Genomic DNA, 26,185 nt, shown 5'->3' with positions numbered 1-26,185 from the left:
GATGCTCTGTATACAGGGGGAGAGGAGCGATGCTCTGCATACATAGAGAGGAGCGATGCTCTGTATACAGGGGGAGAGGAGCGATGCTCTGCATACAGAGAGGAGCGATGCTCTGTATACAGGGGGAGAGGAGCGATGCTCTGCATAGAGAGGAGCGACGTTCTGTATACAGGGGGAGAGGAGCCATGCTCTGTATGCAGGGGGAGAGGAGCGATGCTCTGCATACAGAGAGGAGCGATGCTCTGTATACAGGGGGAGAGGAGCGATGCTCTGCATAGAGAGGAGCGACGTTCTGTATACAGGGGGAGAGGAGCGATGCTCTGCATACATAGAGGGGAGCGATGCTCTGCATACAGGGGGAATGGAGTGATGCTCTGCATACATTGAGAGGAGTGAAGCTCTGCATACAGGGGGAGAGGAGCGATGCTCTGCATAGAGAGGAGTGACGCTCTGTATACAGGGGGAGAGGAGTAATGCTCTATACAGGGGGAAAGGAGCGATGCTCTGCATACATAGAGAGGAGCGATGCTCTGCATACAGGGGGAGTGGAGCGATGCTCTGCATAACCCTAGGTGTCCATGTTGTTTTCGCTGTGCCATCGTGTGCAGTGCGATGCTCTGCAGCCCCCCAATGCCCGGCGTCTGGGGGTGGGAGAGCCTCCAATCTCCGGGCAGCCCCGGCTGAGAGGTGAGAGGTCCGCTCTCCTCCTCTCTCTCTCTCCCTCCCTCCACCAGGCTGGCTCTCTCCCAGGACACAATGATATCCCCCGGCCGGGCTGTAGAGGGGGCTGATCCGCACCGAGCCCGCCTCTCTCCCGACATCACATCCCAAAAAGAGGAGAGCAGAGGAGCCCAGACCAGCACAGATCCATCGCTGCCGCCGGGATGCCCTGGACAGGCAGAGCCCCTCCGCTCCTCCTATGGCTGCTGCTCCTGCCCGGGGTGATCCCTCTGGGGGAGGACGATTACTCCGACATGTACCCGGAGCTGGACGAGCCGGAGGAAGACATCGAATACAAGGACCCCTGCAAGGCTGGTGAGAGGGGAGAGGAGGGGAGAGCGGAGGGGGAAGGGAGCAACTTTACACCCAACTTTATTATTATTAATGGCAACAAAGTATTCTTCTGATCCTCCATGTATCCGTGTGTACAGGAGGGGGCTCTGTCACTTCGTATCTCGGTGTACACATAGCAATGTACTCTGTATCCAGATCATAGGAAGACGAGCACTGTCCTCTGTCACTTCGTATCTCGGTGTGCACATAGCAGGACATCACTGCTCTTCTGTCACCACAGTGGGGGAGATGTACTAAAACTGGAGAGTGCAAAATCTCGTGCAACTGTGCATGGCAGCCAATCAGCTAATGCCTTCAGTTTGTTCAATTAAGCTTTGACAATAAAACCTGGAAGCTGATTGGTTTCTATGCAGAGCTGCACCAGATTTTGCACTCTCCAGTTTTAGTAATATCCCCCATTATTTATTTATTACAGGTACTTGTATAGTGGCGTCTACTTTACATATATATATTATTACATTCACATCAGTCACTAACATTCAAGGAGCGTACAATCTAAAGTATTTGTGTGTACAGGGGTCAGGACATGCACTGTGGCTCTGTTTACGCTCATAGTAGGACACATAGGCCATGCACTGCCCTCTGTCACTGTGACTCTGTGTACACATAGTAGGACATGCACTGTCCTCTGTTACTGTAGATCTGTGTAGACATAGGACATGCACTGTCCTCTGTCACTGTGACTCTGTGTACACATAGGACATGCACTGTCCTCTATCACTGTGACTCTGTGTACACATAGGACATGCACTGTCCTCTGTCTCTGTGACTGTGTACACATAGTAGGACATGCACTGTCCTCTGTCACTGTGACTCTGTGTACACATAGTAGGACATGCACTGTCCTCTGTTACTGTAGATCTGTGTAGACATAGGACATGCACTGTCCTCTGTCACTGTGACTCTGTGTACACATAGGACATGCACTGTCCTCTGTCACTGTGACTCTGTGTACACATAGGACATGCACTGTCCTCTGTCACTGTGACTCTGTGTACACATAGGACATGCACTGTCCTCTGTCACTCTGTGTACACATAGGACATGCACTGTCCTCTGTGACTCTGTGTACACATAGTAGGACATGCACTGTCCTCTGTCATTGTAGATCTGTATAGACATAGGACATGCACTGTCCTCTGTCACTCTAGATCTGTGTACACATAGTAGGACATGCACTGTCCTCTGTCACTCTAGATCTGTGTACACATAGTAGGACATGCACTGTCCTCTGTCACTGTGACTCTCTGTACACATAGGACATGCACTGTCCTCTGTCACTGTAGATCTGTGAACACACATAGGACATGCACTGTCCTCTGTTACTGTAGATCTGTGTACACATAGGACATGCACTGTCCTCTGTTACTGTAGATCTGTGTAGACATAGGACATGCACTGTCCTCTGTCACTGTGACTCTGTGTACACATAGGACATGCACTGTCCTCTGTCACTGTGACTCTGTGTACACATAGGACATGCACTGTCCTCTGTCACTGTGACTCTGTGTACACATAGGACATGCACTGTCCTCTGTCACTGTGACTCTGTGTACACATAGGACATGCACTGTCCTCTGTCACTGTGACTCTGTGTACACATAGTAGGACATGCACTGTCCTCTGTCATTGTAGATCTGTATAGACATAGGGCATGCACTGTCCTCTGTCACTCTAGATCTGTGTACACATAGTAGGACATGCACTGTCCTCTGTCACTCTAGATCTGTGTACACATAGTAGGACATGCACTGTCCTCTGTCACTGTGACTCTCTGTACACATAGGACATGCACTGTCCTCTGTCACTGTAGATCTGTGAACACACATAGGACATGCACTGTCCTCTGTTACTGTAGATCTGTGTACACATAGGACATGCACTGTCCTCTGTCACTGTAGATCTGTGGACACACATAGGACATGCACTGTTACTCTGTACACAAGTAGTATAGAACATGACCTGTACGCTGTCCTCTATCACCGTGGGCCTGTGCACACACATAGCAGGACATGCACAATCTCTCCAGATCTGTATAGAGACGTATTCATGTTTCCAGCTGTACCTGAGCTGCAGGTTTGTTAGACTGGTCCCTGGAAATGTCCTTTCCTTTCTTATATTTGTGCGTGGTATAATCTGTAAGCAATCAGACCCTTTAAGGGTCCCCTATTCACCTGATATGTACATCCAGTGTTCAGTACACATTGCATACTCTTAGCCCTGAGATATCTTGATGACCCCCAGATTTGATGATGTGCACTCCATACACCAGGTGACTGTCCCTCGGTTAGTCTTACATCAGTATCTGTCAGTGTGTAACCGTTTTACAATCTCTCCTTTCCTCTGGGCCTTTTATGTCAGCATTGAAGACAAGAATCAACATTCCTAAATCAAACCAGAAAATCCATTGTATTAATGTTCTGATCTTTGCGTTCTCATTGGAGTGTCCATGTCACGGCAGACAAGTGTCCCTGGTAACCAGGATTGCCTGAAACCAGGGAATGTTCTTAATCTTTGTGCTGTAGACGGCACACTGCACAGATTGGGAGTCCACAGGGGCTGTAATTAGGTTAATTAGGTGCAGCCATACTGATGTGTCTGACTAGGAGTCTCCGCTCTCTAGATTATGGTTGGCTGGTAAAAAGAGCATCCAGCAAATCTCTGCTCTCTTGTAAGTCTACCAGAAGTAGGGGCTCTGTGCACACTGGGCATTTATCCTTGGTACATGGGGTTGTGGTCAGAGGGCACAGGTGCACCATCCATCCCTGCTGCAGGATGAATGCCCAGAACACAAGAAGTCTCATAAGGCTGCAAGCAGTGGTGCTGGAAAGGACCCCTGTACCCTCTGCCCACAGCTAAACGCCGGAGCCCCAGTGTGTATAGGGCTTAAACAGTGATCTGCGGTAAATCCCTTTTCAGAAGGTGCTTGACAGGTAGTCAAGAGGCTATCTGCCTTTTTTTAACCAATGAAAATCTGCACCATCATCCTACAGCCATGTGCATTTGTGGCACAGCCCCATTCAGTTGAGTGAGTCATGTTCAGCAGGTCGAAGTGCCTTCCAAAATGTGATTTGGGGGGGGGGGGTAATTTGTTCCATGCCAGAGTTGTGGGGTAGTAACAACGCAGCTCAACTGTGCATTTTTTTTTTTCTCCAATTCCCCCCCCCCTTCCCCAACTGCAAGTCTAAGCGCGTCTACTTGCGATGATCCTGCGTAACCTGCGACGATCCTGCGTATAGTCTTTGCTTCAATACAGTGGTGCTGCCACACACACACGTCCAATTCTGTCCCATCCAGAGTGAGAGATCCATGTACATTAGTGGTGCACTGAAATGAAAATTCTGGGCCGAAATAGAAAATTCAGGATGTACTTAACCAAAATGGACAGTTTTAAAAAAAATATATATATATTTTTATAAATTGTATTTGAATATATAATTGTATTACATTCGACTTTTTGGGGATATCACACAAAAATTGTTAAGGGTGGACACCGGAGCAGAGTAATGGCCGTGGAGACTGCGTATTACGGCCTAGCGGCAATATGTGTGAGGTAAGCAACCAGTATCAACACTTTCCTTCCCTTTTTTTTTTTTTTTTTTTTTTTTTAAATCGGCAAAAACACTGATAACCCTATTACCCCAATAATTTTCGGCTCATCATTAATCTACATATATTATTTACAGAAAACATTTGGGTGGACTAACTCATTTGTGACACTCTTCAGTTGGTAGGTCTCTTTAAAACCTAATTAAAGTGTTACTAAACCCACAACAGTAAAATCAGTCTGTATATGCAGTAAAGCATGCTTGATATACTTACTGTGGAACCTAAGGGGTTAATGCTCTGCATTGTGTAAAACCGCTGTTTGATCCTGTCTTCTCTGATCCTCCCCTTCTTCCAGTGTCCCCCTCTTATCTTCTGATAAGACATATCTGTGTGTAAACACTCTGCACATGCTCAGTTTGGTGTGTATTGCTAGAGTGGTGTTTTTTTTTTTTTGTTTTGTTTTTTCTTGGGAGAGTGCATGTGATCAGCACAGGGCCAATTGGCATTGTCCAAACAGAGGTCAGGGATTCTGCATCCTCCTAGAATGAAAACTCCTCTTACAAGCCATAACTAGTGCTCTGCTGTACACTGATAGAAGTCACAAGACTGCTTTAACTGCTGATGAGAAAAGGTATTTAGCAGTTTCTATTTACTAAAATAATTGCATTTCCATGTTGTGTGTAATGGGAGAGACCAGATATAGTGAATGCAGGGTCCTGGGTTTAGTAACACTTTAAGAAAAGCCTTGCAACAGTTTTAAAGATAAGTTAATCTTTTGTAACATGTTACACTCATATTCAGGATGTATCATGTTATAGTTGTATCAGCCCCCGCATTCCTCCCCCAATCCCCCCTTGTGACCACTAGAGCGAGTTATACTCCTCCCACTAGCTGTCACATTTTTCTTAAAAAAGCACCCATATGGGCCTCTGCTCACCTGGCTGCATCATCCATTCACAGTGTTCTGTGAATGGCAAGACTACAAGTCCTGACATCCTTTGCAGCTGTCGGCTTGTAGTTCTCATTGCTGTTGGGCGCTGCAGTAGTTCATTCATTCTTCTTGTCAGTGTAAAACTGTCTGCCTGTACCACTGACAGTCTGCAGGAGACCTGCTCTGCACCAGCAATCGGCAATGTTTTCCAGGCTAATAAAAAAAAAAAGTAAATGCACATTTTTTTTTACCTGCAAAAAAAGTGTGTTTTTATAATTTTTTTTGTTAAAAGGTGAACTTATCCTTTATGGTCTCTGACACTTACAACAGATTCAGGTAGTTTTTATTACCACCACTTTAAAAACCTGTGGATATAGCTATGACAGCGTCAATAATTACCGTCAGACTGCTGTAAACGGGTATACATAGAGATGCCAGTAATAGTAATGGGGCCAGGGGTGGAATGACCATTTGGAAACTCGGGCACTGCCCAAGGGCCCGGGGTCAGTAGGGGGCCCCATGAGATGCCCCTGGTACCTTTTTCATAGGCTTTTTTGAGTTTGGGCAAGTACACAGGGGCCCCATGATCCCCTGTTGCCCGGGGGCCCCATGAGTTGTCAGTCCGCCCCTGAGTGGGACATATTTATTGGGAATTTGTCATAAATCTGATCCCACACAGATCTCATGGATTGCTAGGACACCAGTTGCCTTCTAGCAACCAGTGACTCATTTCCAGTCAGAAAATTCTCCATTCAACTGTTGAATGCAAACAAAGGATGATAGTGGCTGATGCCCTTACCCAAATATGGCAATGACCTTATTTGGACAATTACAGGAAACTCCCGACCGGCAGATGAATGGGTGGGGATAAGTTATTGGTTGTCACGATGTTGGCTGCATCACCAACGGCGTCCTGGTGTAGGGGGCACAAGGACAGGGTATGAAGCCTGATGGGGATAAGTGATTTCTTGTCTGCCTTGTATGATTGCAATAGAAGATCCTATAGCCACAAATAAATCCAATAGTCGGTATGGAACCAGGCCATTGGCTTCTTCTGTCATGGTGGACCTAATGGGGACTTAGTCTGAATTCTCCATTAGGCTGTGCCCACACAACAAAAGTTTTATCATGATAGCATTGTAAGCCACCTCCTGTGACAGATTTATGGACCTGTTCCCGGCAGGTACGTGAATCTGCTCCAAGCACCAACATTTTTAATGTAGAGGCTCAACAGAATTCCACAGAGTATCCAAGACGCTCCTTCTGAATTCTACGGTTTGTATTTGTAGGAGCTCTGTTACATCTTGCTGCACAGCGGTATGTCCTGTGTGGAAAGCAGAGGAGACGGCAAGCACTGACACATCACCAAAAACATGATTGCAGCTCTGGTCTCTTCTGTGGTACGTTCCAGAGAACGTTGAACTATTCCCCTCCTTCTCTATCCCAGCGGAGTTCACAACAAGATGTAACTAAAAGCCATGTGGTGGTGTAAAATCTGAGCACTAGCCGCTTTAGTCACTTCAGTCTTGGTTGTTTCTTGGTGTAAAATGTTTTGGCACCCGCAAATTGTACGCAAGGATTGTTTTACAGCCAATTTGTCTTGCCCTCCTATCCCTCTTGTATTCAACTGTATTGTTGCTGTATTGTCTCCCGTTGTATTGTAAAGCGCTGAGCAAACTGTTGGCGCTATATAAATCCTGTATAATAATAATAATAATGTACAGTGTTATCTAAAGATTAAAAGCTAGGCACTTTAATGTGTATCTTGATGCAAGAACATGCATGTTATATATTGAAGTTTACCAGTCTTCGGATGTGGGGGCTGCATTAGATTTCTTTTGTTAAAACTGTGTTCCCTTTATTTCTACAGTACCTGTTGACCCTGACAGTAATAGACTGTCCTAGGGTGGAAATGCTTCCTCACTTTACTCTGTTTAAGCCTAGCTTCACTCTATGAAATGCACTGGAACGTGCGCTGATCAAATCGCACTAAAAGTAGCGCATGCACTACTTTTGGAAATGCACTTTAACCAGATTGCATGGTAGTTTTGTACCATGCGATCCAGTGCAGGCAAAGGCACTGCAGTTGTGACCTGCATTTGGGGTATCTTTGACATTGCACTGACACCCACTGCAGATTGCAAGGGCAGTGCGTCTTGAACGTGGTGAAGGACGCACATGGATCAAGTGTTTCCCACACTCCATTCTAGTGTTAAATGGGGCTAAGGCTGGTTTACACCAGTGGCTGCGTTTGAATGCAGCTGCTGGTCTGCAATAGGATGAAAGCAGTGCCTGAATTGAAAGGTCACACAGTGACATCTTGTTAAGATCTACTGGTCACAGTGAAGTACATGGTGGTGGATTGCGTCATGCTGCGCTGAAAGAAGTTGTGCTGTACTTTTTTTCAGTGCACACCATAGCAGCCCATTTTGGAGACAAGGCCTTAGCAGAGCTGTCACCCTAAATAAGGAAGTGTTTAGGACTATAAAGCTCCTACCCCCTATTCTCTGCTTAACGTGGTGACTGCATTAGTTTTCTTTTTTTTCCCAGGCTTTTTCTTTTCATTTTTACCTGTTGATCCTGCCAGTAATACTACTTGTCCTAGGGTAGAAGCACTCACTCTGTCTAGGGTGGAACAACGTTGTCACTCTGACAGAAAGCAGTCTATTTATAAAGAGATTTGTTGGATGAATATCATAGGCAAATATACAAATTCTGACACTGTTTTACTTAATAGAATGATTTTCAGCTCCATGTAGTAGCTATAATTTTTCCAGATTGAGGTACTTCAGAAAAAATATTGCATTATGGCCAATAGATTTGCCAATCACAGGAAATCAACATATCAGCAAAATATGGTTAGAATTTGTCACAGCTGGGTGAGTGCATGTGACATTCGTTCAAAAACAATTTTTTTTTTTTTTTTTTGCATTAACAGACTTCAAGTGTTTAGGATTACAGACTCCCCCATCCTCCTTTTCATAACATAGTGGAGAGGTACTCTGTACTTCAAGGGAGCTAAGAAGTGAAGAGATGCTCTGTAGTTTGAGTCCTGGTTCACACTGGTGTGAGGCAGAATTCACAGCGTATTCAGTGCGAATTCCGCACCACATCGGAATTGCATTCCATTCATGCGAACCGTTGCAGTGTTAACAACACCCCGAAAGCGGTCCGCAAAACCCGGTGCAATGTGCAGAATCAGATCGCATAGGTGTGAATACCTATGTGATCCGATTTTAGTGTGGACCCAAAAAAGGGTCCTGCGTGTTTTTGGTGTTGGTGCGGTGCGAATAAAGCTATATAAAATGTTTGGCTCCTATCGCACCACGCATAAATCGCATGTGATTTGCACAGGAATGCGGTGCGGTCCCTGTGCGAATCACATGACATACCGCACATATGTGAACCCAGTGTAAAAGAGTTAAGGACTGATAAGTCAGCTTTCACTCCCACTCCGCCCCCCACCCTCCCTTTTTTTTTTTTGCATATAACAAAATAACTTTGATCTTTTTAACTAACCATCTATCACTTTTGTATCACCTTCCCCTTCCTTTAGATTGTAAGCTCCACGAGCAGGGCCCTCCTATTCATTCTGTACTGAAATGTATTGTAATTGTACTGTCTACCTTATATTGTAAAGTGCTGCGCAAACTGCTGGTGCTATATAAATCCTGTATAATAATAACCAAAAGAGAGCAAGTAAGAGAAGGAAAGGAAAAAGGCCAGATATGCACTTCTGCTTACATCCAGCCACCCAGAGGGATACATTGTATATTGTTTTTGAATAAGGCGGGTCAAAGACAGGCTACTGGAACACCCATGTGAAAGGCCTTACTGGAATACAACAGATTCAGCGGTGAAGGGAACTTTTCTCTAAATAAACAAGGTGACTGTGACTTTCCTGATCAACATGCCTGTTCCAGGGCAGTGGCTCTGAATGTGTTGGAAGTCAGAAAGGTTAGTGTGAGGGCCAGGGAAATAACATCTGCCAAAGGAGTGGAGCAATAACAGCCCTCCCAGGTTTTTCTATTTTATAGCTTATAAAGCTTTTAGCTTTTTTTGTTTGTTTTGGATAGAGTAGGGAATTGCCAAAACCCCTTGCAGTTTATGCCTGGGTTCTGTTGGGGGATTTCCGTTTTTCCACAACAGGAAAAAAGAAGAAATCTCCTTTCCTCTTTGGTCTTTGTGAATGCCAGAAATTAGGTGCAGGGCAGGTTTCTGTGACACCCACTAACAGTTTGAGCACCAATACAATAGTGTATACTAGTTGTTCCTGGCATTTGTGCCTGCTATACAAAAGCCAGAAGACTAGCTTAGTACTGCTGATTACTGCTTAACCACGTGCAATCTAGAGGATTTACGCCCCTACCTGACCAGGCATTTTTTGTGACACGGCGCTGCATTACTTTAACTGACAATTGTGCAGTCATGCAATGCTGTACATAAATGAAATATATGTGCTTCCCCCCCCCCCCCCCCCCGCAAATAGAGCTTGACTAGTGTAGAAGAGATGTGTTGTCAAATGCTAACACCCCCAAAACATACCCAACTTCAGAAAACCCCCCCCCCCCCCATTTCCCAACACTCCCTCCACCAATAAAAGGAGACCACACTTTGTTGGAGTAAAATGGCCTTCACTGCCTTTTAATAACAATTTAACTTAAATATATAGAAAAAATTCCTTAAAACAGAAACCTCCATAAACTTACGGAATGAGTTGTTGGTCTAGACAGGCACCTAAATCAATATTGATCTACCCCTGCGCAACCTTAACGTTCATGTTCCTACTAGGCCTCCAGCCGCAACGCACCGACTCTTAGAGAGGACACACCTCCCGCAGGTAGACCTCCACCTTCCAGTTAAATCACCGGTTAACTGGAATTTACCCAGGCACACCATATCACAGATGGGTCTCAACCATCACAAACCATTGGTTAACTGGAATTTACCCAGGCACACCATATCACAGATGGGTCTCAACCATCACAAACCATTAACAACCTACCAAGACCAACAACTGCCACCAAACTAAACAAGCCAAACAGAACAAACGCCCCAGGGAAGGGCGGGCGGGAACTTCTCTCTTCAGCTGCTCACCAGCACTGGCTTCTCTGACCCCCTCCCAGCACTCCCCCAAGATTCAGGATGATCCCACCCAAACCTACTAACACCAATCAGGTAACCTTACTATCTTTTTAACCCTTCCCCTTTAACTTAACCCTTTCCTGTCTTATCTCCCTCTTCACCTAGTCATGTCTGCCCTGCGCTATTCTTCTCTTTCTTTCGTTCGTTATGGGCACCCCTTTATTTCGGTGGTATTTGATCACCTCTGCATTTTAAATTTTTTGTGCTATAAATAAAAAAAGACCGACAATTTTGAAAAAAACAGAACCATATTTTTTACTTTTTGCTATAAAACTTATCAAATTTAGGCCAAAGTGTATTCTGCTACATGTCTTTGCTAAAAAAAAAAAATCCCAATACATGTAAATTAATTGGTTTACATGAAAGTTATAGCATCTACAAATGACAATGTGTGTGTATATATACTGTAATTTTTAATTTTTTTATTTTTTTTTTTTTGCACTAGTAATGGTGGTGATCAGCGACTTATAGTGGGACTGTTGCGGGCATTCTGACACTTGGTGGGAAATGACTACCTTTCACTGACAACCACAGTGATCAGTGCTAATAAAAAGCACTGACACTGGGCAGGAAGGGGTTAACTGTGTGCTGTGTGTGTTTTACTGTGTGTGCTATGTACGGTTTTACTATGGCGACATGGTGCTGTGTATTTCTGTGCAGAGAAATGCAAAGCAGCATGTCCTTGCTGGCAGGAGATAGACCTGTGTTGATATACAGGTCTCTCCCCTGTCAGTTTTACACAGCAATCGGCCGGTGCCGGTGGGGAATCTCCGTCCAGGACCCAGTGATTGACATCCCTAGCCGTCAATGGCCCCTGACCTGGAAATGCCAATCTCTTATATATACATGATTTAGCACAGCCCTGCCACCTTGTAGCAGTACTTCTACTATAGCAGAGGGCAAGTGGTTAAAGCTTAAAATATCAGTAAAAGGAGTTCTATGGTCACAGCATACACTTTCATTTTATAACATCAGCATTGTAATAACAACACAAACCGTTATTGACAATCTGATTAAATCTTACTTGAAAACTCTCCCTTCATGTTGTGAGCTCAGCCTGTCTGCTGGCCATCTCTTTCCACAACTTTCTGTATCCCAGCATGCTTTGCAGCTTCTCTGCTGTTTCCTTTTCCATTTTTAAGGACTACATATCCCATGGTACCTTGCTGCCTGCAGGCAGTGATTCCTGTACTACCCTGCCTCTTGAAACTCCTCCTCCTCCTCTCAGTACCTCTGTAGTTCAGAAGGCAGGCTCTGTGAATGTGTGACACGGCAGTACCTACTCACAGGACATCATGAATGTGTGACCGTGTTGAAGGAAATAAATGTGTGGTGATCTTCACAAAGTATGTTTACAAACTTCAAGATCATTCTAATTAAAGCAGAACTGCACCCAAAAGGGTAAGTTCTGTCTGTATTTTTTTTTTGGGGGGGAGGGGGGCAGGTACCCCGTTTTGACAGGTACCCTCTCTCACTTCCGCCCAGATCACAGAGCTGAAGTACTCGGTGAAAAAAAGCTCTGGTTATAATTAAACATCAAATACCTGATAAATGATGTAATTGGAGGATTTTCTATTCAGTGGATGGATCCCCGGAGCTGGCTAGCAGTGTACTGGGGGATCAGTCCCCTCATTACCCCTTTAGTTCTGCAGGCCATGCCTACATCATGTAGAGTGCTTGGCAAACTCCTTCTCCCTGTGTTACTAGTAGCTGAGAATTGGGATGCCTGTAGATAATGTCACTTAGACTTCAGCGAAGGTTTTCTAAATACAGAAGAGAGGTAAGGAGAGAAAAAAAATGGGGGCTGCAACCGTGTAAACATTTGACTTGCTGTGAGGTGGGATTCCATGCTCTTGTGTATTCGTTTGATATTTTGAGCATCAAAGGAAACCACATATGAATATTGTTAAAAGTTCAGATGGTACAAGTCACTGGAAGTGTTCATGTGTTAAAGACAGGTGGGGAAAATGAGTGTGGTTTAGATAGAAAAGTAGAGAAGCTGACAGGGGAAGGCAAAAGGAGTGGAGGTTAGGGGACCAGGTAAGGAATGGAAGGGGGAAAGAAATCTGGGAGAAAGGGATGGTTAATGAGGGTGTGAAGAGAGGGAAGGAAGGCGAGTCAAGCCACACTTGACCCCCATCCTCCTCCCCATGGTGTCCTGTACCCACTGTATTGTTAAGACCTGGGCACGTTCCAGTATTCTTGCAAAGAGGTAAACCTGTACCAGGCATGGAATTTCACTTTTGTCATATAGGGAATCTGTTCTGTCAACTTGGTTTTGTTCATTCTATGGAACCACACAACCATAGTTGGTGGGTTAGTTTGTTTCCATAATGCTGGTGCTGACATGCACGCCCTGGCAGTATTTAAGTGGTGTATCAGTAAAGAGTTCTTGTAGTTCTTTTCTGTGAAGTTGTTGAAGTGCAAAAGATTTGTGGCCAGTTGTGGGTTTCTCCAAACTTTCTAAACAATGGTCCAGTTTACTGTCCTTCAGGCTTTAGTGGGCCAAACTGTGGCCAGTGGGAGTAGAAATAACGCTGTATCAGTATATTTATGTCTCATCATTGATTTCACAGGGAGGAATAGTGCTACATTTTTGGTGTCAGTTTGAGGGATTGTGCTCCATTTTTGGTGTCAGTTTGAGGGATAGTGCTCCATTACTGGTGTCAGTTTGAGGGATAGTGCTCCATTATTGGTGTCAGTTTGAGGGATAGTGCTCCATTATTGGTGTCAGTTTGAGGGATAGTGCCCCATCGATGGTGTCGGTTTGAGGGATCGTGTCCCATCGATGGTGTCAATTGGAGAAATGGTGCCCCAACACCCATCGTTGGGGTCAGTGGGAGAAATGGGGCCCCATCTATGGTGTCTTTTAGAGTTATAGTGTACCAAGGGCCAAATAAAGGCAACCAAAGGGCCGCAGTTTGGAAACCACTGGTGTAGATGTATCTTACTTTTAGCCAATTAGGTGTCAGAATTGCATAGTCTCAAAAAAGGCACAGGCTTTAGACAAAATTATGGAAACGCCAGGTAAAAGAACAAAATTGTTACCTAATATGATGTTGGACTGCCTTTGGCATCCAAGAGAGCCTGAATTCTCCTGGGAATTGACAAATATAAGTCTTGGATGGTGGGTAATGGAATATGATACCACTGTTCATACAAAATCGTTCCAGTTCTCACAGAGATGCCAGAGGTGGAAAATGAGCCTGAACCTTGTTCTCCAAAATTGACCATAGTGGCTCTGATATTGATGTCTGGCGACTGTGGCACCCAGAGTAGGTGCGAGACATTGTCTGCATGCTTGTCAAACCACAATTTGACAACACCAGCTTTGTGAATCTGAGCATTATCGTCTTTGTGAATGGCACTGTCTTGGGGAAACAATGTCTGCACCATGGGGTCAGCCAAAATTTGTACATAGTAGGTAGCAGTGACTCTCCCTTTCAAGGTGATGATGGGGCCTGCAGAATACCAAGGTATGGCTGGCCAAACCATGATTTCCCTGCAAACATGATTTACAGTTGGCACAAGACAGTCCTAGTTTTAAGCTTGGGATGGTGTTTGCCACCTGTAAACATGTCCAGTGGCTGGGAACAGTGTGAAACTAGACTGGACCATATTACAGTTTTCCATTGATCGATAGTCAATGATCTATGGGTGTTGCACCACTCTCTCCTCTTCTGAGCATTAATATTGGTCACTAGTGGTTTGGCAATTGCAGCACAGTAAACTGAGCCAAAGGTGGGAGCTGGTGTCAAACCCCCCCAGAAGGTGCCAAATGTGGCAGCGGAGGGGGGACAGATAAGTTGTGCTTCCACTTTTTGGTGGAACTTCGTTTTGATTAAAGTGACAGGCTGCTAGCTTTGTAAATGCTTGCTGTGTATATTGTTCCTATACAAGGTGAAGCCTGTGTGTACAAGATCTTACAGCATGTCAGACCATTACACCAAACATGCAAATTGCCTCCAGAAAATCCGCTATTAATACATTCACATATATATGTAATATGTATCTTCCTTCACATGGCTTTGAGGTATTTCACATTATATTATTTGCTGTTCAATGTTAAGCCTAAGCTTTGACAGGGTCAGCCACTTCAGGGTGAGGACAGGATAACTTCAGCAGTCAGTGGTTAAACCTGATCTTAAAAATCTGAATATGTTATAGGGTAGTGAAAATCTAGAAATGTTATTCATCCCTAAGCCACACCCTGAAAACCTATACTTTGTCTTAAATTCACTTTTAAATAAAACACACTTCTCATGCCTCAGCATTCCTGTGCCTTGAGCTTCTCACCTGTGTATATCCAGTGAGGCTGTACTGTTTTTTGACAGCTAATTTTAGGAAATTTGGAGTGATATTTGACACTGGGATTTATTTACTAAAGCTGGAGAGTGCAAAATCAGGCTAACTTCTGTGTAGAAACCAATCCACTTTTAACCTCAGCTTGTTCAATTAAGCTTCGGCAATAAAACTTACAAGCTGTTTGGTTTGTTTGCAGAAGTGAGCCTGATTTTGCACTCTCCAGCTTTAGTAAATAAGCCCCTATGTGGCCACTGTGCTGTTCACTGTTGTTTATGCTGGAGGGGAAGCTGTATCTGGAGTCCTGCACTGCATACATCTCTTTACTTTAATCTTTTCTTTAGATCTGTGCTTCCTTCAATTTACCTGATCCTCATAGAATTGTCACCCTCGCAAATTATCAGATCACCAAACATCAGGTTATAGCAGCCTTGGTATGAGGAAGCAAAGGTCTGCCCTCTACCAAGATGGCTGTCTCCACACTGAAACACAGTGCACAGCAATGAGTGCCCAAGGCCAATCACACTTGCCTATTCATCTGCATGCGTGCCCAAGCCAATCATGCTTGCATGTTCAATTGCACTCAGAGCTCTTTGACTGGCGTTAAGCAGGCCATACACGATTCAAATTTTAGCTGATACCAAACTTGAAGGAGCTGGGTGGAAAATTTCTGCCAAACAGTGACTACATTCAATCAGATTGGGTGCTGTGGCTGCTAAATACAATAAGTGAGGGCTGTGTATGTGCATGGCTAGCCTTCGTTCTCTTGCCACAGATGGTGCCCATTCACATAAAGATAGAACTGGTATATAAAGGATTTCAATAAGGTAATGAAAGTGGTAAACTTGTTTATGCTAACTGAAGTGACCAGTGGCACCCTGCAATTTTTATTATAATTCAGATCAAACAAAGTGGTAAATTTTTCATTACTTTTATTGATACATAGCTTATAAGGTTAGTGTGAACCAGCCTAAAGCCCCATACACACGATGAGAATATTGGTAGCATGCTCGTCTGTTTTGTTTTTTTTTTTGCATGCCAATCTCATATCAAAAGTGAAGAGCTTACTAAAGTTAAGAAAATTCTTGTACGACAGAAAATTTGTAAGTGATGTAATGTATTTGTATTATATTTTCAGAAGAAACGTACCGATTTTGAACAAAAAATCGTAGATCTGGCATCATGAGAAAAATTTTTGTGCTTGAACCTTCAAATAATTTCAGATGAAAACTGTGTACTAACGATCAGGTTACTAGGCTTTAGTGTATCTAAATATAGTCAAAATGTAAAATCCTCCTTTTCTTATGCTTTGATTACCAAAAATTCACAGTTGGTGGTAGCAGATTGAGCTGAGCTGCTGGGAGGGGGGCAGGATGAGTTGAACTGTGAATTATTGCTCGGAGGGAGAGAGTAGGGTGAATGGAGTGCTGAGTAATGCTGGAAGGATGGAGCAGGATGAGCTGAGTTGCTGAGTCACTAATGACATTTCAAGCAGGCCTGTTTTGCTGGCCGAGAAACTGACTAGAACCATACTAAAAAGCCTCTTTTGTGATATTTAAGGCGGTATTGCTCCACAGTGCCTGCAGTTTCAGAGGTCAGTGAGATGGTCTCATTCATGCCTCTCTGGTATGTGAATCCTCGTTAACTTGGGCTGTGTTAAGGCAGCACATTCATTCTGAATGGGTTGCCAACTCACCAGAAGGGACAAAACAATCACACCTGCAATATTTTTTCCAACACAATGCTTGGTAGTGCATTTCAACACTTGTATTGCTTCAGTGTGCCATTAAAAATGTATAGCATTGCAGCACACCGATGCGTACATTATGCAGTACTTTGCTTTGCAAGAGCACAAAGCTATGAAGCTGGCCCTAAAGCTCATTTACTGCTTGTTAAGAATGTATAAACACTTGACTGTCTATAGCTTGGCAACAGGTTAATTTTGAGGGTCCATTCAAACAAGCCTTGGGCGCTTCATTTTGGTAGACCTTTTAAATTAATGGACTGCTAATGCACAAGAGCAGCCAAAAAAAGGGACATTCAGCATTTCTTCTGACACTGTGCATCACAGTGCACACCAAGATGTGTTGCCATGTGCTGTTGTGCGTTGCAATGTAGGTTTGTTGGTGTTGCATTGCCTTTGGTGTGCGTTGGAGCAGCATTCAGAATGAACAGCACTGCAAAGTTCACAGCACATAATGTTTATGCGTGTTACTGCATTATACCACTAGTACAGAAAGTACAAAATTTAAATCCAAAAATGTAGTTTGTTTGGATAGAGTGGAAGGTTTTGAATCCCTATCCTTCCTTTTTTTTCTTTTTTGTTACTGGTGTCTGTGTCACGTCATAGCTTCCCAAGGAGACAATGTTTTTAGAGGGGATTTCCCTTTAACTTTGGAGAGATTTTTTTTTACATCCTGTTCCCTCTGTTTCTACCCAAATTGTTTTGGTTTTAGAGTTAGTGTATGTAAAACTCTGGTTACAGTCAGCTCCACCATTCTGGTGCCCTACAAACCATATGCTTCAAGTGTGTGTCCCAAAAAAGTTTTGGATGGACATACACTATATTGCCAAAAGTATTGGGACGCCTGCCTTTACACGCACATGAACTTAAGTTACATCCCAGTCTTTTTCCGTAGGGTTAAATATTGAGTTGACCCCCCTTTGTAGCTATAAACACTTCAACTCTTCTGGGAAGGCTTTCCGCAAGGTTTAGTAGTTTTGTCTATGGGAATGTTCTTCCAGAAGCGCATTTGTGAGGTCAGGCACAGATGTCGGATGAGAAGGCCTGGCTCGCAGTCTCCGTTCTTATTAATCCCAAAGGTTTTCTGTTGAGTTGAGGTCAGGACTCTGCAGGCCAGTCAAGTTCCTCCACCCCAAACTCTGCTCATCCATGTCTTTATGGACCTTGCTTTGCGCACTGGTGCGCAGTCATATTGAAAACAGGAAGGAGCCATTCCCAAACTGTTCCCACAAAGTTGGGATTATAAAATTGTCCAAAATGCCTTGGTATGCTGGCGCCTTAGAATTTCCCTTCACTGGAACGAAGGCTACTTCAACACTGAACCACCGCAAAAAGGCATAGGTGTTTTTGCTGCGTTTTTTTTAAAGGACACGTAACTTAAAACTGCACCAAAAACGCTTTTTTTTTTTTCTCCCCAAATATGCCCCAAAGATGCTGCAAGCAGGAGTTTTAACACCATACTGCAAGCGCAACGCCTCAGTGTGAAAACATGCATAGATATACATTCTCATACACAGGGAAGCAGCTTTCTTGAGCTTTTTCAGGTGCTTTTTTTTAACGCAAGAACGCTTGAAAAACTCCTCAGTGTGAAAGTAGCCTAAGGGGCCAAGTCCAACACCTGAAAAACCACCCCACACCATAATCCCCCCTCCACCAAACATAGATTATACAATTTTCTTGTGGTGGAAGGATATGAAGTTGCTAGATTCTCCATCTACACAGTCAGCATTGATTGGGAAATCCATCCCATAGCGTTATGTTCTTCTAGCAGGGAGCCTTCCCTGCTAGCAAACACAATGATTAGTGGTATCGGCTATAGCTTACACAATATAGTCACAAGTACTGTTCTGGCAACCGCCAAACCCAGACACGTCCATCGGGTTGCCAGAGAAGCGTGATTGGTCACTCCAGAGAACATATCTCCACTGCTCTAGAGTCCAGTGGCAGTGTGCTTTACACCACTGCATCCGATGCTTTGCATTGTGATTGGTGATGTAAGGCTTGGATGCAGCTGCTCAGCCATGGAAACCCATTCCATGAAGCTCTCTACACACTGTTGTTGTGCTAATCTGAAGGCCACACGAAGGTTGGAGGTCTTTAGCTATTGAAGCTGCAGACAGTTGGTGACTTCTGTGCATTCTGTGCTTCAGCATGCACTAACTCCGCTCTGCCATTTTACGTGGCCTACCACTTCGTGGCTGAGTTGTTGTTCCCAGTTGCTTCCACTTTGTTATAATCCCACTAACAGTTGACCGTGGAATATTTAGTAACAAGGAAATTTCATGGATGAACTTATTGCACAGGTGGCAACCTATCATAGTACCACACTTGGATTCACTGAGCTCCTGAGAGGGATCCATACTTTCACAAATGTTTGTAGAAGCAGTCTGCATGCCTAGGTGCTTGATTTTACACACCTGTGGCCATGGAGTAGATTGGAACACCTGAATCCAATGATTTGGCGGGCTGGACCAATACATTTGGGAATATTGAGTGTACTTGAACCTAACTACCTGATCTTCTTTGACCATGTTTAACCTACAGTAATTTCCTCTCTGACCCTTGCCATAATGGATTAATATTTGGCCAGTTTAAGTCAGACTAGCCAAATTTCAATTTGTGAGTGGGTGTTTCTGTTTGACAGAAGTGGATCACTAAATTGACTATTGTCGAATAGGAATGATCAAAAACTTTTGCAGCTGGTGATCAGTGCATTCTGACAGTGGAGTGTTCCACTTTCAATACAGTGTTGTAGCAGGGAAGATTCCTCCATCAACCTCAATTGTGTGGATGGGGAAATCCACAGAAAACCAGAGTACCCGGAGGAAACCCACATAGGCACAGCGAGAACATGCAAACTCCATGCAGTTAGTGCCATGGCTGGGATTCAAACTAATGACCCTAGTGCTGCCAGGCGAAAGTGCTAACCATTTAGGCACTGTGCTGTTTAAATCGGCTTATACTTTTTTTAGGTTGTGTCAGGTTTACACATATATTTTTTTTTATTTACTTTCTGTCCTGCTGCTTGGTGGCAGTAAGTGCAAAAAATGGCCACTGCCCCAGTCTGTAACTGGCCTTCACTGCAAGGAGCACATGGAAGGGTAATGCATGTCAAACAACAAAACAGAAAAATTCCCAGCTCTAACTTGCCAGCCAGCTTGCAAACAAACCAAATTAACCTGTCTAACAGTATGCGTTAAAAACGGGTTTAGTTAGCACACATTTGCAAATACATGCGTAAACTACAGAGCCTTGTCACGGCACCCCAGTTTTCTGTAGTTCCTAACTCTACAAATTTTGAGAGCCCCCCATAGTAGAGGCACATGTATTTAATGGATAGACCAACGGCAGGTGAACCTGAGGGAGCCCACCCCTCCTTAAAGGTACAGGAGCGCACTGGACACCCAGCAGGTAGCACAATGGCAGCCAAGGTGTCCAGTGCGCCCCCTTGACCAACAATTCAGCAGTACAAAAAATGGCCACTGCCCCAGTCTATAACTGGCCTTCACAGCAAGGAGCACATGGAAGGGCGACGCATGGTGTGAACTAGGCAATAAGGCCTAGTTCACACTGGCATTGAAAGCAGGCTTTTGAGTGGTGTTTAACACTCCTCAAACGCCTATGCAAATGACACAGTGCTATTCACATTATCAAAACATGAAGTGTTAGCGTCACTTCAAAATTGAAGCCTCATGTCAAGTCTGAAGGAGCTGGAAGCATTTAAACGCCTCCCATTCAAGTCTACGGTGACATTTCCGCAAACGCGCTGGCAGGCGTTTAGCAGTGCATTTGCGGCACATTTATAACATTACAGTTTATTATAGGCATTTGTGGTGATGTCTTAGCACTTGTAAAACGCTTATAAAACGTGCCAAAACTGCGCATAGGGTATCTGGGGAGCATTTTTAATGCTTGTAAAATGCCAGTCCAACTCCCATACAAAAGCTCATTAACGCCTGTCTAACACCAATACTAATGCTATAGGAACGTTAACAGCTGGAAATTTAATCAAGTGTGAACAAGCCCTTCAAGTACAGGGAAAATAAACCACAATAATAAAAACATGAACGTTTTCACTAGTTATGTTTTGAAGGCTCCTTCAGACTTGTTCTATCCATTATGTTGTATGTTAATGTGTATATTATTATTATTATACAGGATTTATATAGCGCCACTATTGTATAGTGCTCAGCACTTTACAATATATCGGGAGACAATACAGCAACAATACAGTTCAATACAAGAGGGAAAGGAGGGCCTGATCCTTGGAGCTTACAATCTAGGATGTGTATATTGTTAAGGTAGTTGAATATTTAAGGGGCTCCTAATGCACTGGAGAGGACAGAAAATTGGTCCTGGTCCACTTCTTTCTGATGCAGCACACTATACAACGCACAATAGTGTGTCTGAGGTGTGTTGATAACAGTCATTGAGTTGCCATTATTACTGTAATGTTCTATACATATAAAGTGGGTTAACATGCTTTGCAGTAATAGAGGCATTACCACAATGCATTGAAATGGTGTGAATAGGCCCTTTAATGTTGACTGCTTTTTTTAAAAGACATTAATGCAAAATTGCTGCTGTCACTTTATCCTTTTAGGGTCGGTTCACACCATAGACGCACATTCCACGTGTTCTGAGTGCATTTCCGCATGTGGTCTTTGGTGCGTTTACGATGCATTTTGTCGCATTCTGGTGCGTTTTTTATGCTTTCCGGTTCTTTTTTTTTTTTTGCTCTTTTTCTTCAATTTAGATAGGGACGTGTGCGTTCCAATGCATTTTTTGGTGCATTCTGGTGTCTTTTTTTATTGGTTTTACCGTGTTCCAGTACAGTTCTGTGCAGGAAAAATGCAAGCTGGTCTTTTTTTTTTCTTTTTTTCCCCTGCATCCAGAACACACTGGAACTGCAAGCACTGATGTGAACTATGACATTGACAACCATATAACATACTTTCTGTGTGTTTTGGATGCAGAAAAACGCACACAAATGCATGTAGTGTGGACTGGCCCTTTTAAAGTAAACTTTGAATCCAAGAAAGATCAGTTGCCCTATGTGTGCTGGTGACCCAGCTTGTCTCTTATTTTCCCCTCTCTCTTGTTGGAGCACCACGCTCCGCTCATGTCAGTCTCTTTTACCCCCCCCCCCCCCCTTCCAATCTGTCAGCACCTCTCTCCTGTACACTTCCATTTGAGTGACACCTACAGCGTTCCTCTCCCCTCCCCCCACATCAGGAAATATTCCCTGCCACATAAACACAAAGGCCGACAGGCAGACACATGCATCAACACAATCATTTGTACATTATGCAGTGATTCACACATCAAGGCACAAATGCATACTGACTCATGTCTGTCTTCTGTCCTTCTGCACAATACTAGGGTAGTACAGGTCATGTCTCAAAACCATTGTGAAATTTTCAAGAGTATACATTCCCACTGACAACGTGTGTGTGTGTGTGTGTGTGTGTGTGTGTGTGTGTGTGTGTGTGTTTTTTTTTTTTAAATTTGAAAACTGACATCTGTGTGTTATGAATAATATCTTCCTGTATCTACTGCATTTGTCTCTCCAAAGGGCTGCACTCATGGCTATGCCGCTAGTAGTACATACCTTGACCAGCTCCTAATGCCACTCAGTTTTGACTGTGTAAGTTCCAGATCAACTTGTCAGAGCTTACACAGGGCTATGGACTCCCATCCTGGCCCTATAGGACTTTTAGATTGGGGAGGGCCCTCCCAACCCTCTTGTCCATTGTGTTCTAACTGTATTGTCTCATTTTATAAAGGGCTGACTGATCTGCTGGCATTATCAATCCTGTATAATATGACTGCTCCAGCACATATCCTCACCTAGGAGAGTAGAACTAAGTCACTTTCTCTGCCATATCCAGAAGTGTCAAATATTTCATTTTTAGCTTTTGGCAAACAAACTGAGCTAGGAAAGGTGAGTGTGTGTTGCTGGGGAGGAAGAGGTTGGAGATTAGTTTTTAATGGCTTTTGAACAAAATTATTAGGCTCAATGATGACCAGATCGAATGCTCTAAATTTCCATATGAGCATTCAGACAACATTCAGCCCTGGTTCACCCCAAATGCAGCTTTGAAATCACGCTACTTCAGCTGAAGTAGCGCGATTTCAAAGTGGCAGGTCAGAGCGATTTCATGTGCGGCTTGCGGACATCTGTGTGACTTCTTGCGCAGATGTCAATGCAGGTCGCACATGAAATTGCCAAAAATCATGTAGGAACCTTTTTCGAAATCTGTGCAAGTCAGGGTCTACTGATTTGAATAGTTCCATAGGCACACATCGGGTGCAACTTGTCATGCAATTTTGAGCTGTCAAATCGCATTGAAGTGAACAGGTGCTTACGAGTATATGTCCAGCTTAACTGAATGCCATTTAGTTTTCTGAAGCACTGCCATATGCAATTGAAACTTGGAAGATTAACATTTTGTGAAAAACTAGGAGAGTAGAGGACAAGAGCACCCAGAGGCAAATCACCCAAGATGGAAGAACAGGGTGTTTATTGTGGGTAGGTCAATATTACAGAACGGGATGTAGGATAGTGGTATTGTACAGTCAAAGTGAATCAGCAGGATCACAGGATGGAAGTAGGGTGTGGGGGTAAGCCCGGGTAAACTAATGAAGGGCACAGCTAGAGACAACAGCAGGATCCCCAGGCAGCAATATGGTACAGCATGGAATAAGTCAAGGGCACAGAATAGAACAGGGTGGCGATATGGAACATTAATGAAGAAAGTCCAGAGTCACAGGGAAGTGAGCCAGGGTACAGCAGGGTGATGGGGCAGCACTATGGCCCAACATGGGGCACAATACAAGAATTGAAGGACTTGCACTGTAGCAGCTGGCTGGGTTGGCTTGGTGAAAGAAGATCCAGGCAGGAAGATCTGCAGAGTCAGGGGCTTGCAGGGTTTTTTTTTTCATAAAATACTTTTTTCCCTTTTTTCATCTGTTTTTTGCTGCTGACTTGCCTAATATACAATAGTGGATCATGATGTTACATAGTTAGCTCGGTTGAAAAAGACACACATCCATCTATTTCAACCATTAAAGTGTGTCAGCATGACTACTTGTAGACTCCAGGGGAACATTCAACCGGGTGATAACACAGGGGCACAGATAGGAGACAAGGACAGAGCACTGAAATAACAGAAAGTTGCTCAACAAGGACTTTCATGTCAGGATCACTGGTTAATAATGAAATCTGCAGGTTTTAAAAGATTGAAAGCTTTTGAAATTACATTACCACATTAAAGTAGACCTCGCCCCACCTTACTGCAATCTTTGCATTTTCTGCTGTCTCCTTGGCCTTTCCCCCATTTAGATATGAAACCTTCACTGCCAATTAAAAAAAAAAAAAAAAAATCATCTTCTGCTTATTTCTCAGTCTGTTTTGGCCCACCAATGATTTCTGCACCTGGTCATATGCAATTGCCATACAGGCAGTAGGGCTTGTCACTGAATAATACACAGGCTATGGCAGATCTTTTACTGCGTATGCACTGTACGAGATCTGGGGTGGTTTGTTATTGAAAGTGCATGAATGGCTTCTTGGAAGCCATTGGTGATGTAGTTCTCCCAGGGGACCTCTGTTAGATCCTGCCTATGTCAGTGCCTTAGGGAAGCTAGGATAAAGATTTGTTCAGTAAAGTCCATTCATGCCAAAATTGAATGTTAAAAGCAAACAAAATCTTAAAAAAACAGTCATATAGTAAAGTAAAAGCAGCACACCTTACACATTGTTGGGCTAGAGCCAGTTGGTGTACCTCCCCAGCTAGCGTACGCTAGTGCCTGATTGCCAGCCACACTATCACAGTCCCACTATAAGTTGCTGATCACCGCCATTACCAGTATAGCATCACAGCTGTGTAAATTCCAGTGTATATATACCACAGTTTGTAGGCTCTATAACTTTCACGCAATCCAATTAGTATACGTTTATTGGGATTTTTTTTACCAAAGACATGTACAGAATACATTTTGACCTAAATTTATGAAGAAAGTTTGATTATTTTTTTTTTCTTATGTTTTATAACAATAGAAAATATTGTTTTGTTTTTTTCTCTCCAAAATTGTAATTTTTTTCGTTTAAAAAAACAAACCCTCTTGTGTGTGAAGAACAAAAAATTGCTATACAATTTATTTGGGTACAGTGTTGCATGACCACACAATTGCCAGTTAAAGTAGTGCAGTGCTGAGGGGGGTAAAACCATCTGGAGGACACATGGTTAAACTATTTTCAAACGACATTCTGGTGTTTGGAGAAATTTCCTTTACATTTTTTTCTTAGATTTTTTTGTATCTTTGATCCAAATAAGTTACATATTGTGGTTTTGATTTGATGATGGTCATGTGCTGAAACCAGTACAACCAATAAAGCATATATAGCACTAATAGCTGAAATCAGTGGCTGCTCCGTTACAATCCATAGCACCATCTAGCATTTTGTTTGGTCCTTGTCAGTTTTATAGGACAGCTAAAATTCCCCAGTGTTATCTGGACTTATAATTGCAAGTGGCCTAAAACTGTATTCAGTTGTAACTTTTAGAGGTACCAATGAACACTGATCTTTCAATTTTAGCAATTCCCTTCCTGGGTTTGTTTGGTATTATGGCTTCCTTAGGGTAAAGGCAAAATGCACAGGATGCATGACCTATATGGGTTGATTTTTCTAAAGACAAATAGGCTGTTCACTTTGCAAGGGAAGTTGCATTTTGCAAGGAAATGTGCCCCAGAACTTAGTGATTGTGGTGACGTTTTCAAAAAATACTTTTGCTTGCACGTGTATAGCCCTCTTTTGGGATTGGGGGGTGGGTATGAGAAATGGCCCTCCCCAAACAGGATATTGCGCTAAACCTGTAGGTCAATCGGAGAACCAGAATCTTTGCTAAGCGGCAGAATGAGTTTGATAATAAAGTTGGCATTGCCTCCACCCAAGACAGGACCTCTGAGAACCGAGAGGATTCCCTTCCTGGGAAATTACCCAGTAATTTAATCAAAGTAAGGAGGAGGATGAACTACTGCAACCAGCATAAAACATTAACCATAAGTATATAGATCAATGTCAGTATGCAAATAGTACAAGCTTTATATAAGAATAGATTAACAACAGAATATACTGTATATCCAATGTATAAACAGGTATTTATCAACAAGGGCCCTATAGGAGTCCTGGTGGAATTGTGCACATATACCTGGGTGTAGGCAGTTATTAAAGAATAAGTTCACCTTTTGGGAACACGTTGCGTGTTCCACCTACTTTTAGGATGTAACATGTTACCAATCCTGCAGCCGCTGCCCCCCTCTCCCTATGACAGAAGTATGGGGAGAAGTTACCTGTACTAGTTGTCACTTTTAAAGAACAGCGTGGCTGTGCGGGGCTCTGCCCACATGGCCACTTCATTCATTCACAGTCCTCT

The 26,185-nt window shown here is 43.5% G+C and overlaps 1 protein-coding gene across 1 annotated transcript in view; it reads left to right on the top strand.

Annotated features, from left to right (window-relative positions):
• Positions 1–816: 816 nt before the first annotated feature.
• BMP1 (bone morphogenetic protein 1) overlaps positions 817–26,185 on the top strand; it is a 162,307-nt gene continuing 136,938 nt past the window's right edge. The window contains exon 1 of the mRNA XM_089658704.1: positions 817–1,035. Within this exon, the coding sequence (XP_089514830.1) occupies positions 885–1,035 (151 nt within the window). The 5' untranslated portion in view covers positions 817–884. The remainder of the gene's footprint in view (positions 1,036–26,185) is intronic.

Source organism: Staurois parvus, unplaced genomic scaffold (assembly GCF_062004578.1).
Source record: "Staurois parvus isolate SC_StPar_1 unplaced genomic scaffold, SC_StPar_1.0 ptg001090l, whole genome shotgun sequence".
In the NCBI taxonomy this organism is placed as follows: Eukaryota; Metazoa; Chordata; class Amphibia; order Anura; family Ranidae; genus Staurois; species Staurois parvus.
Note: the sequence above shows the minus strand (reverse complement) of the source record. Positions and strands in the feature narration are given on the sequence as shown.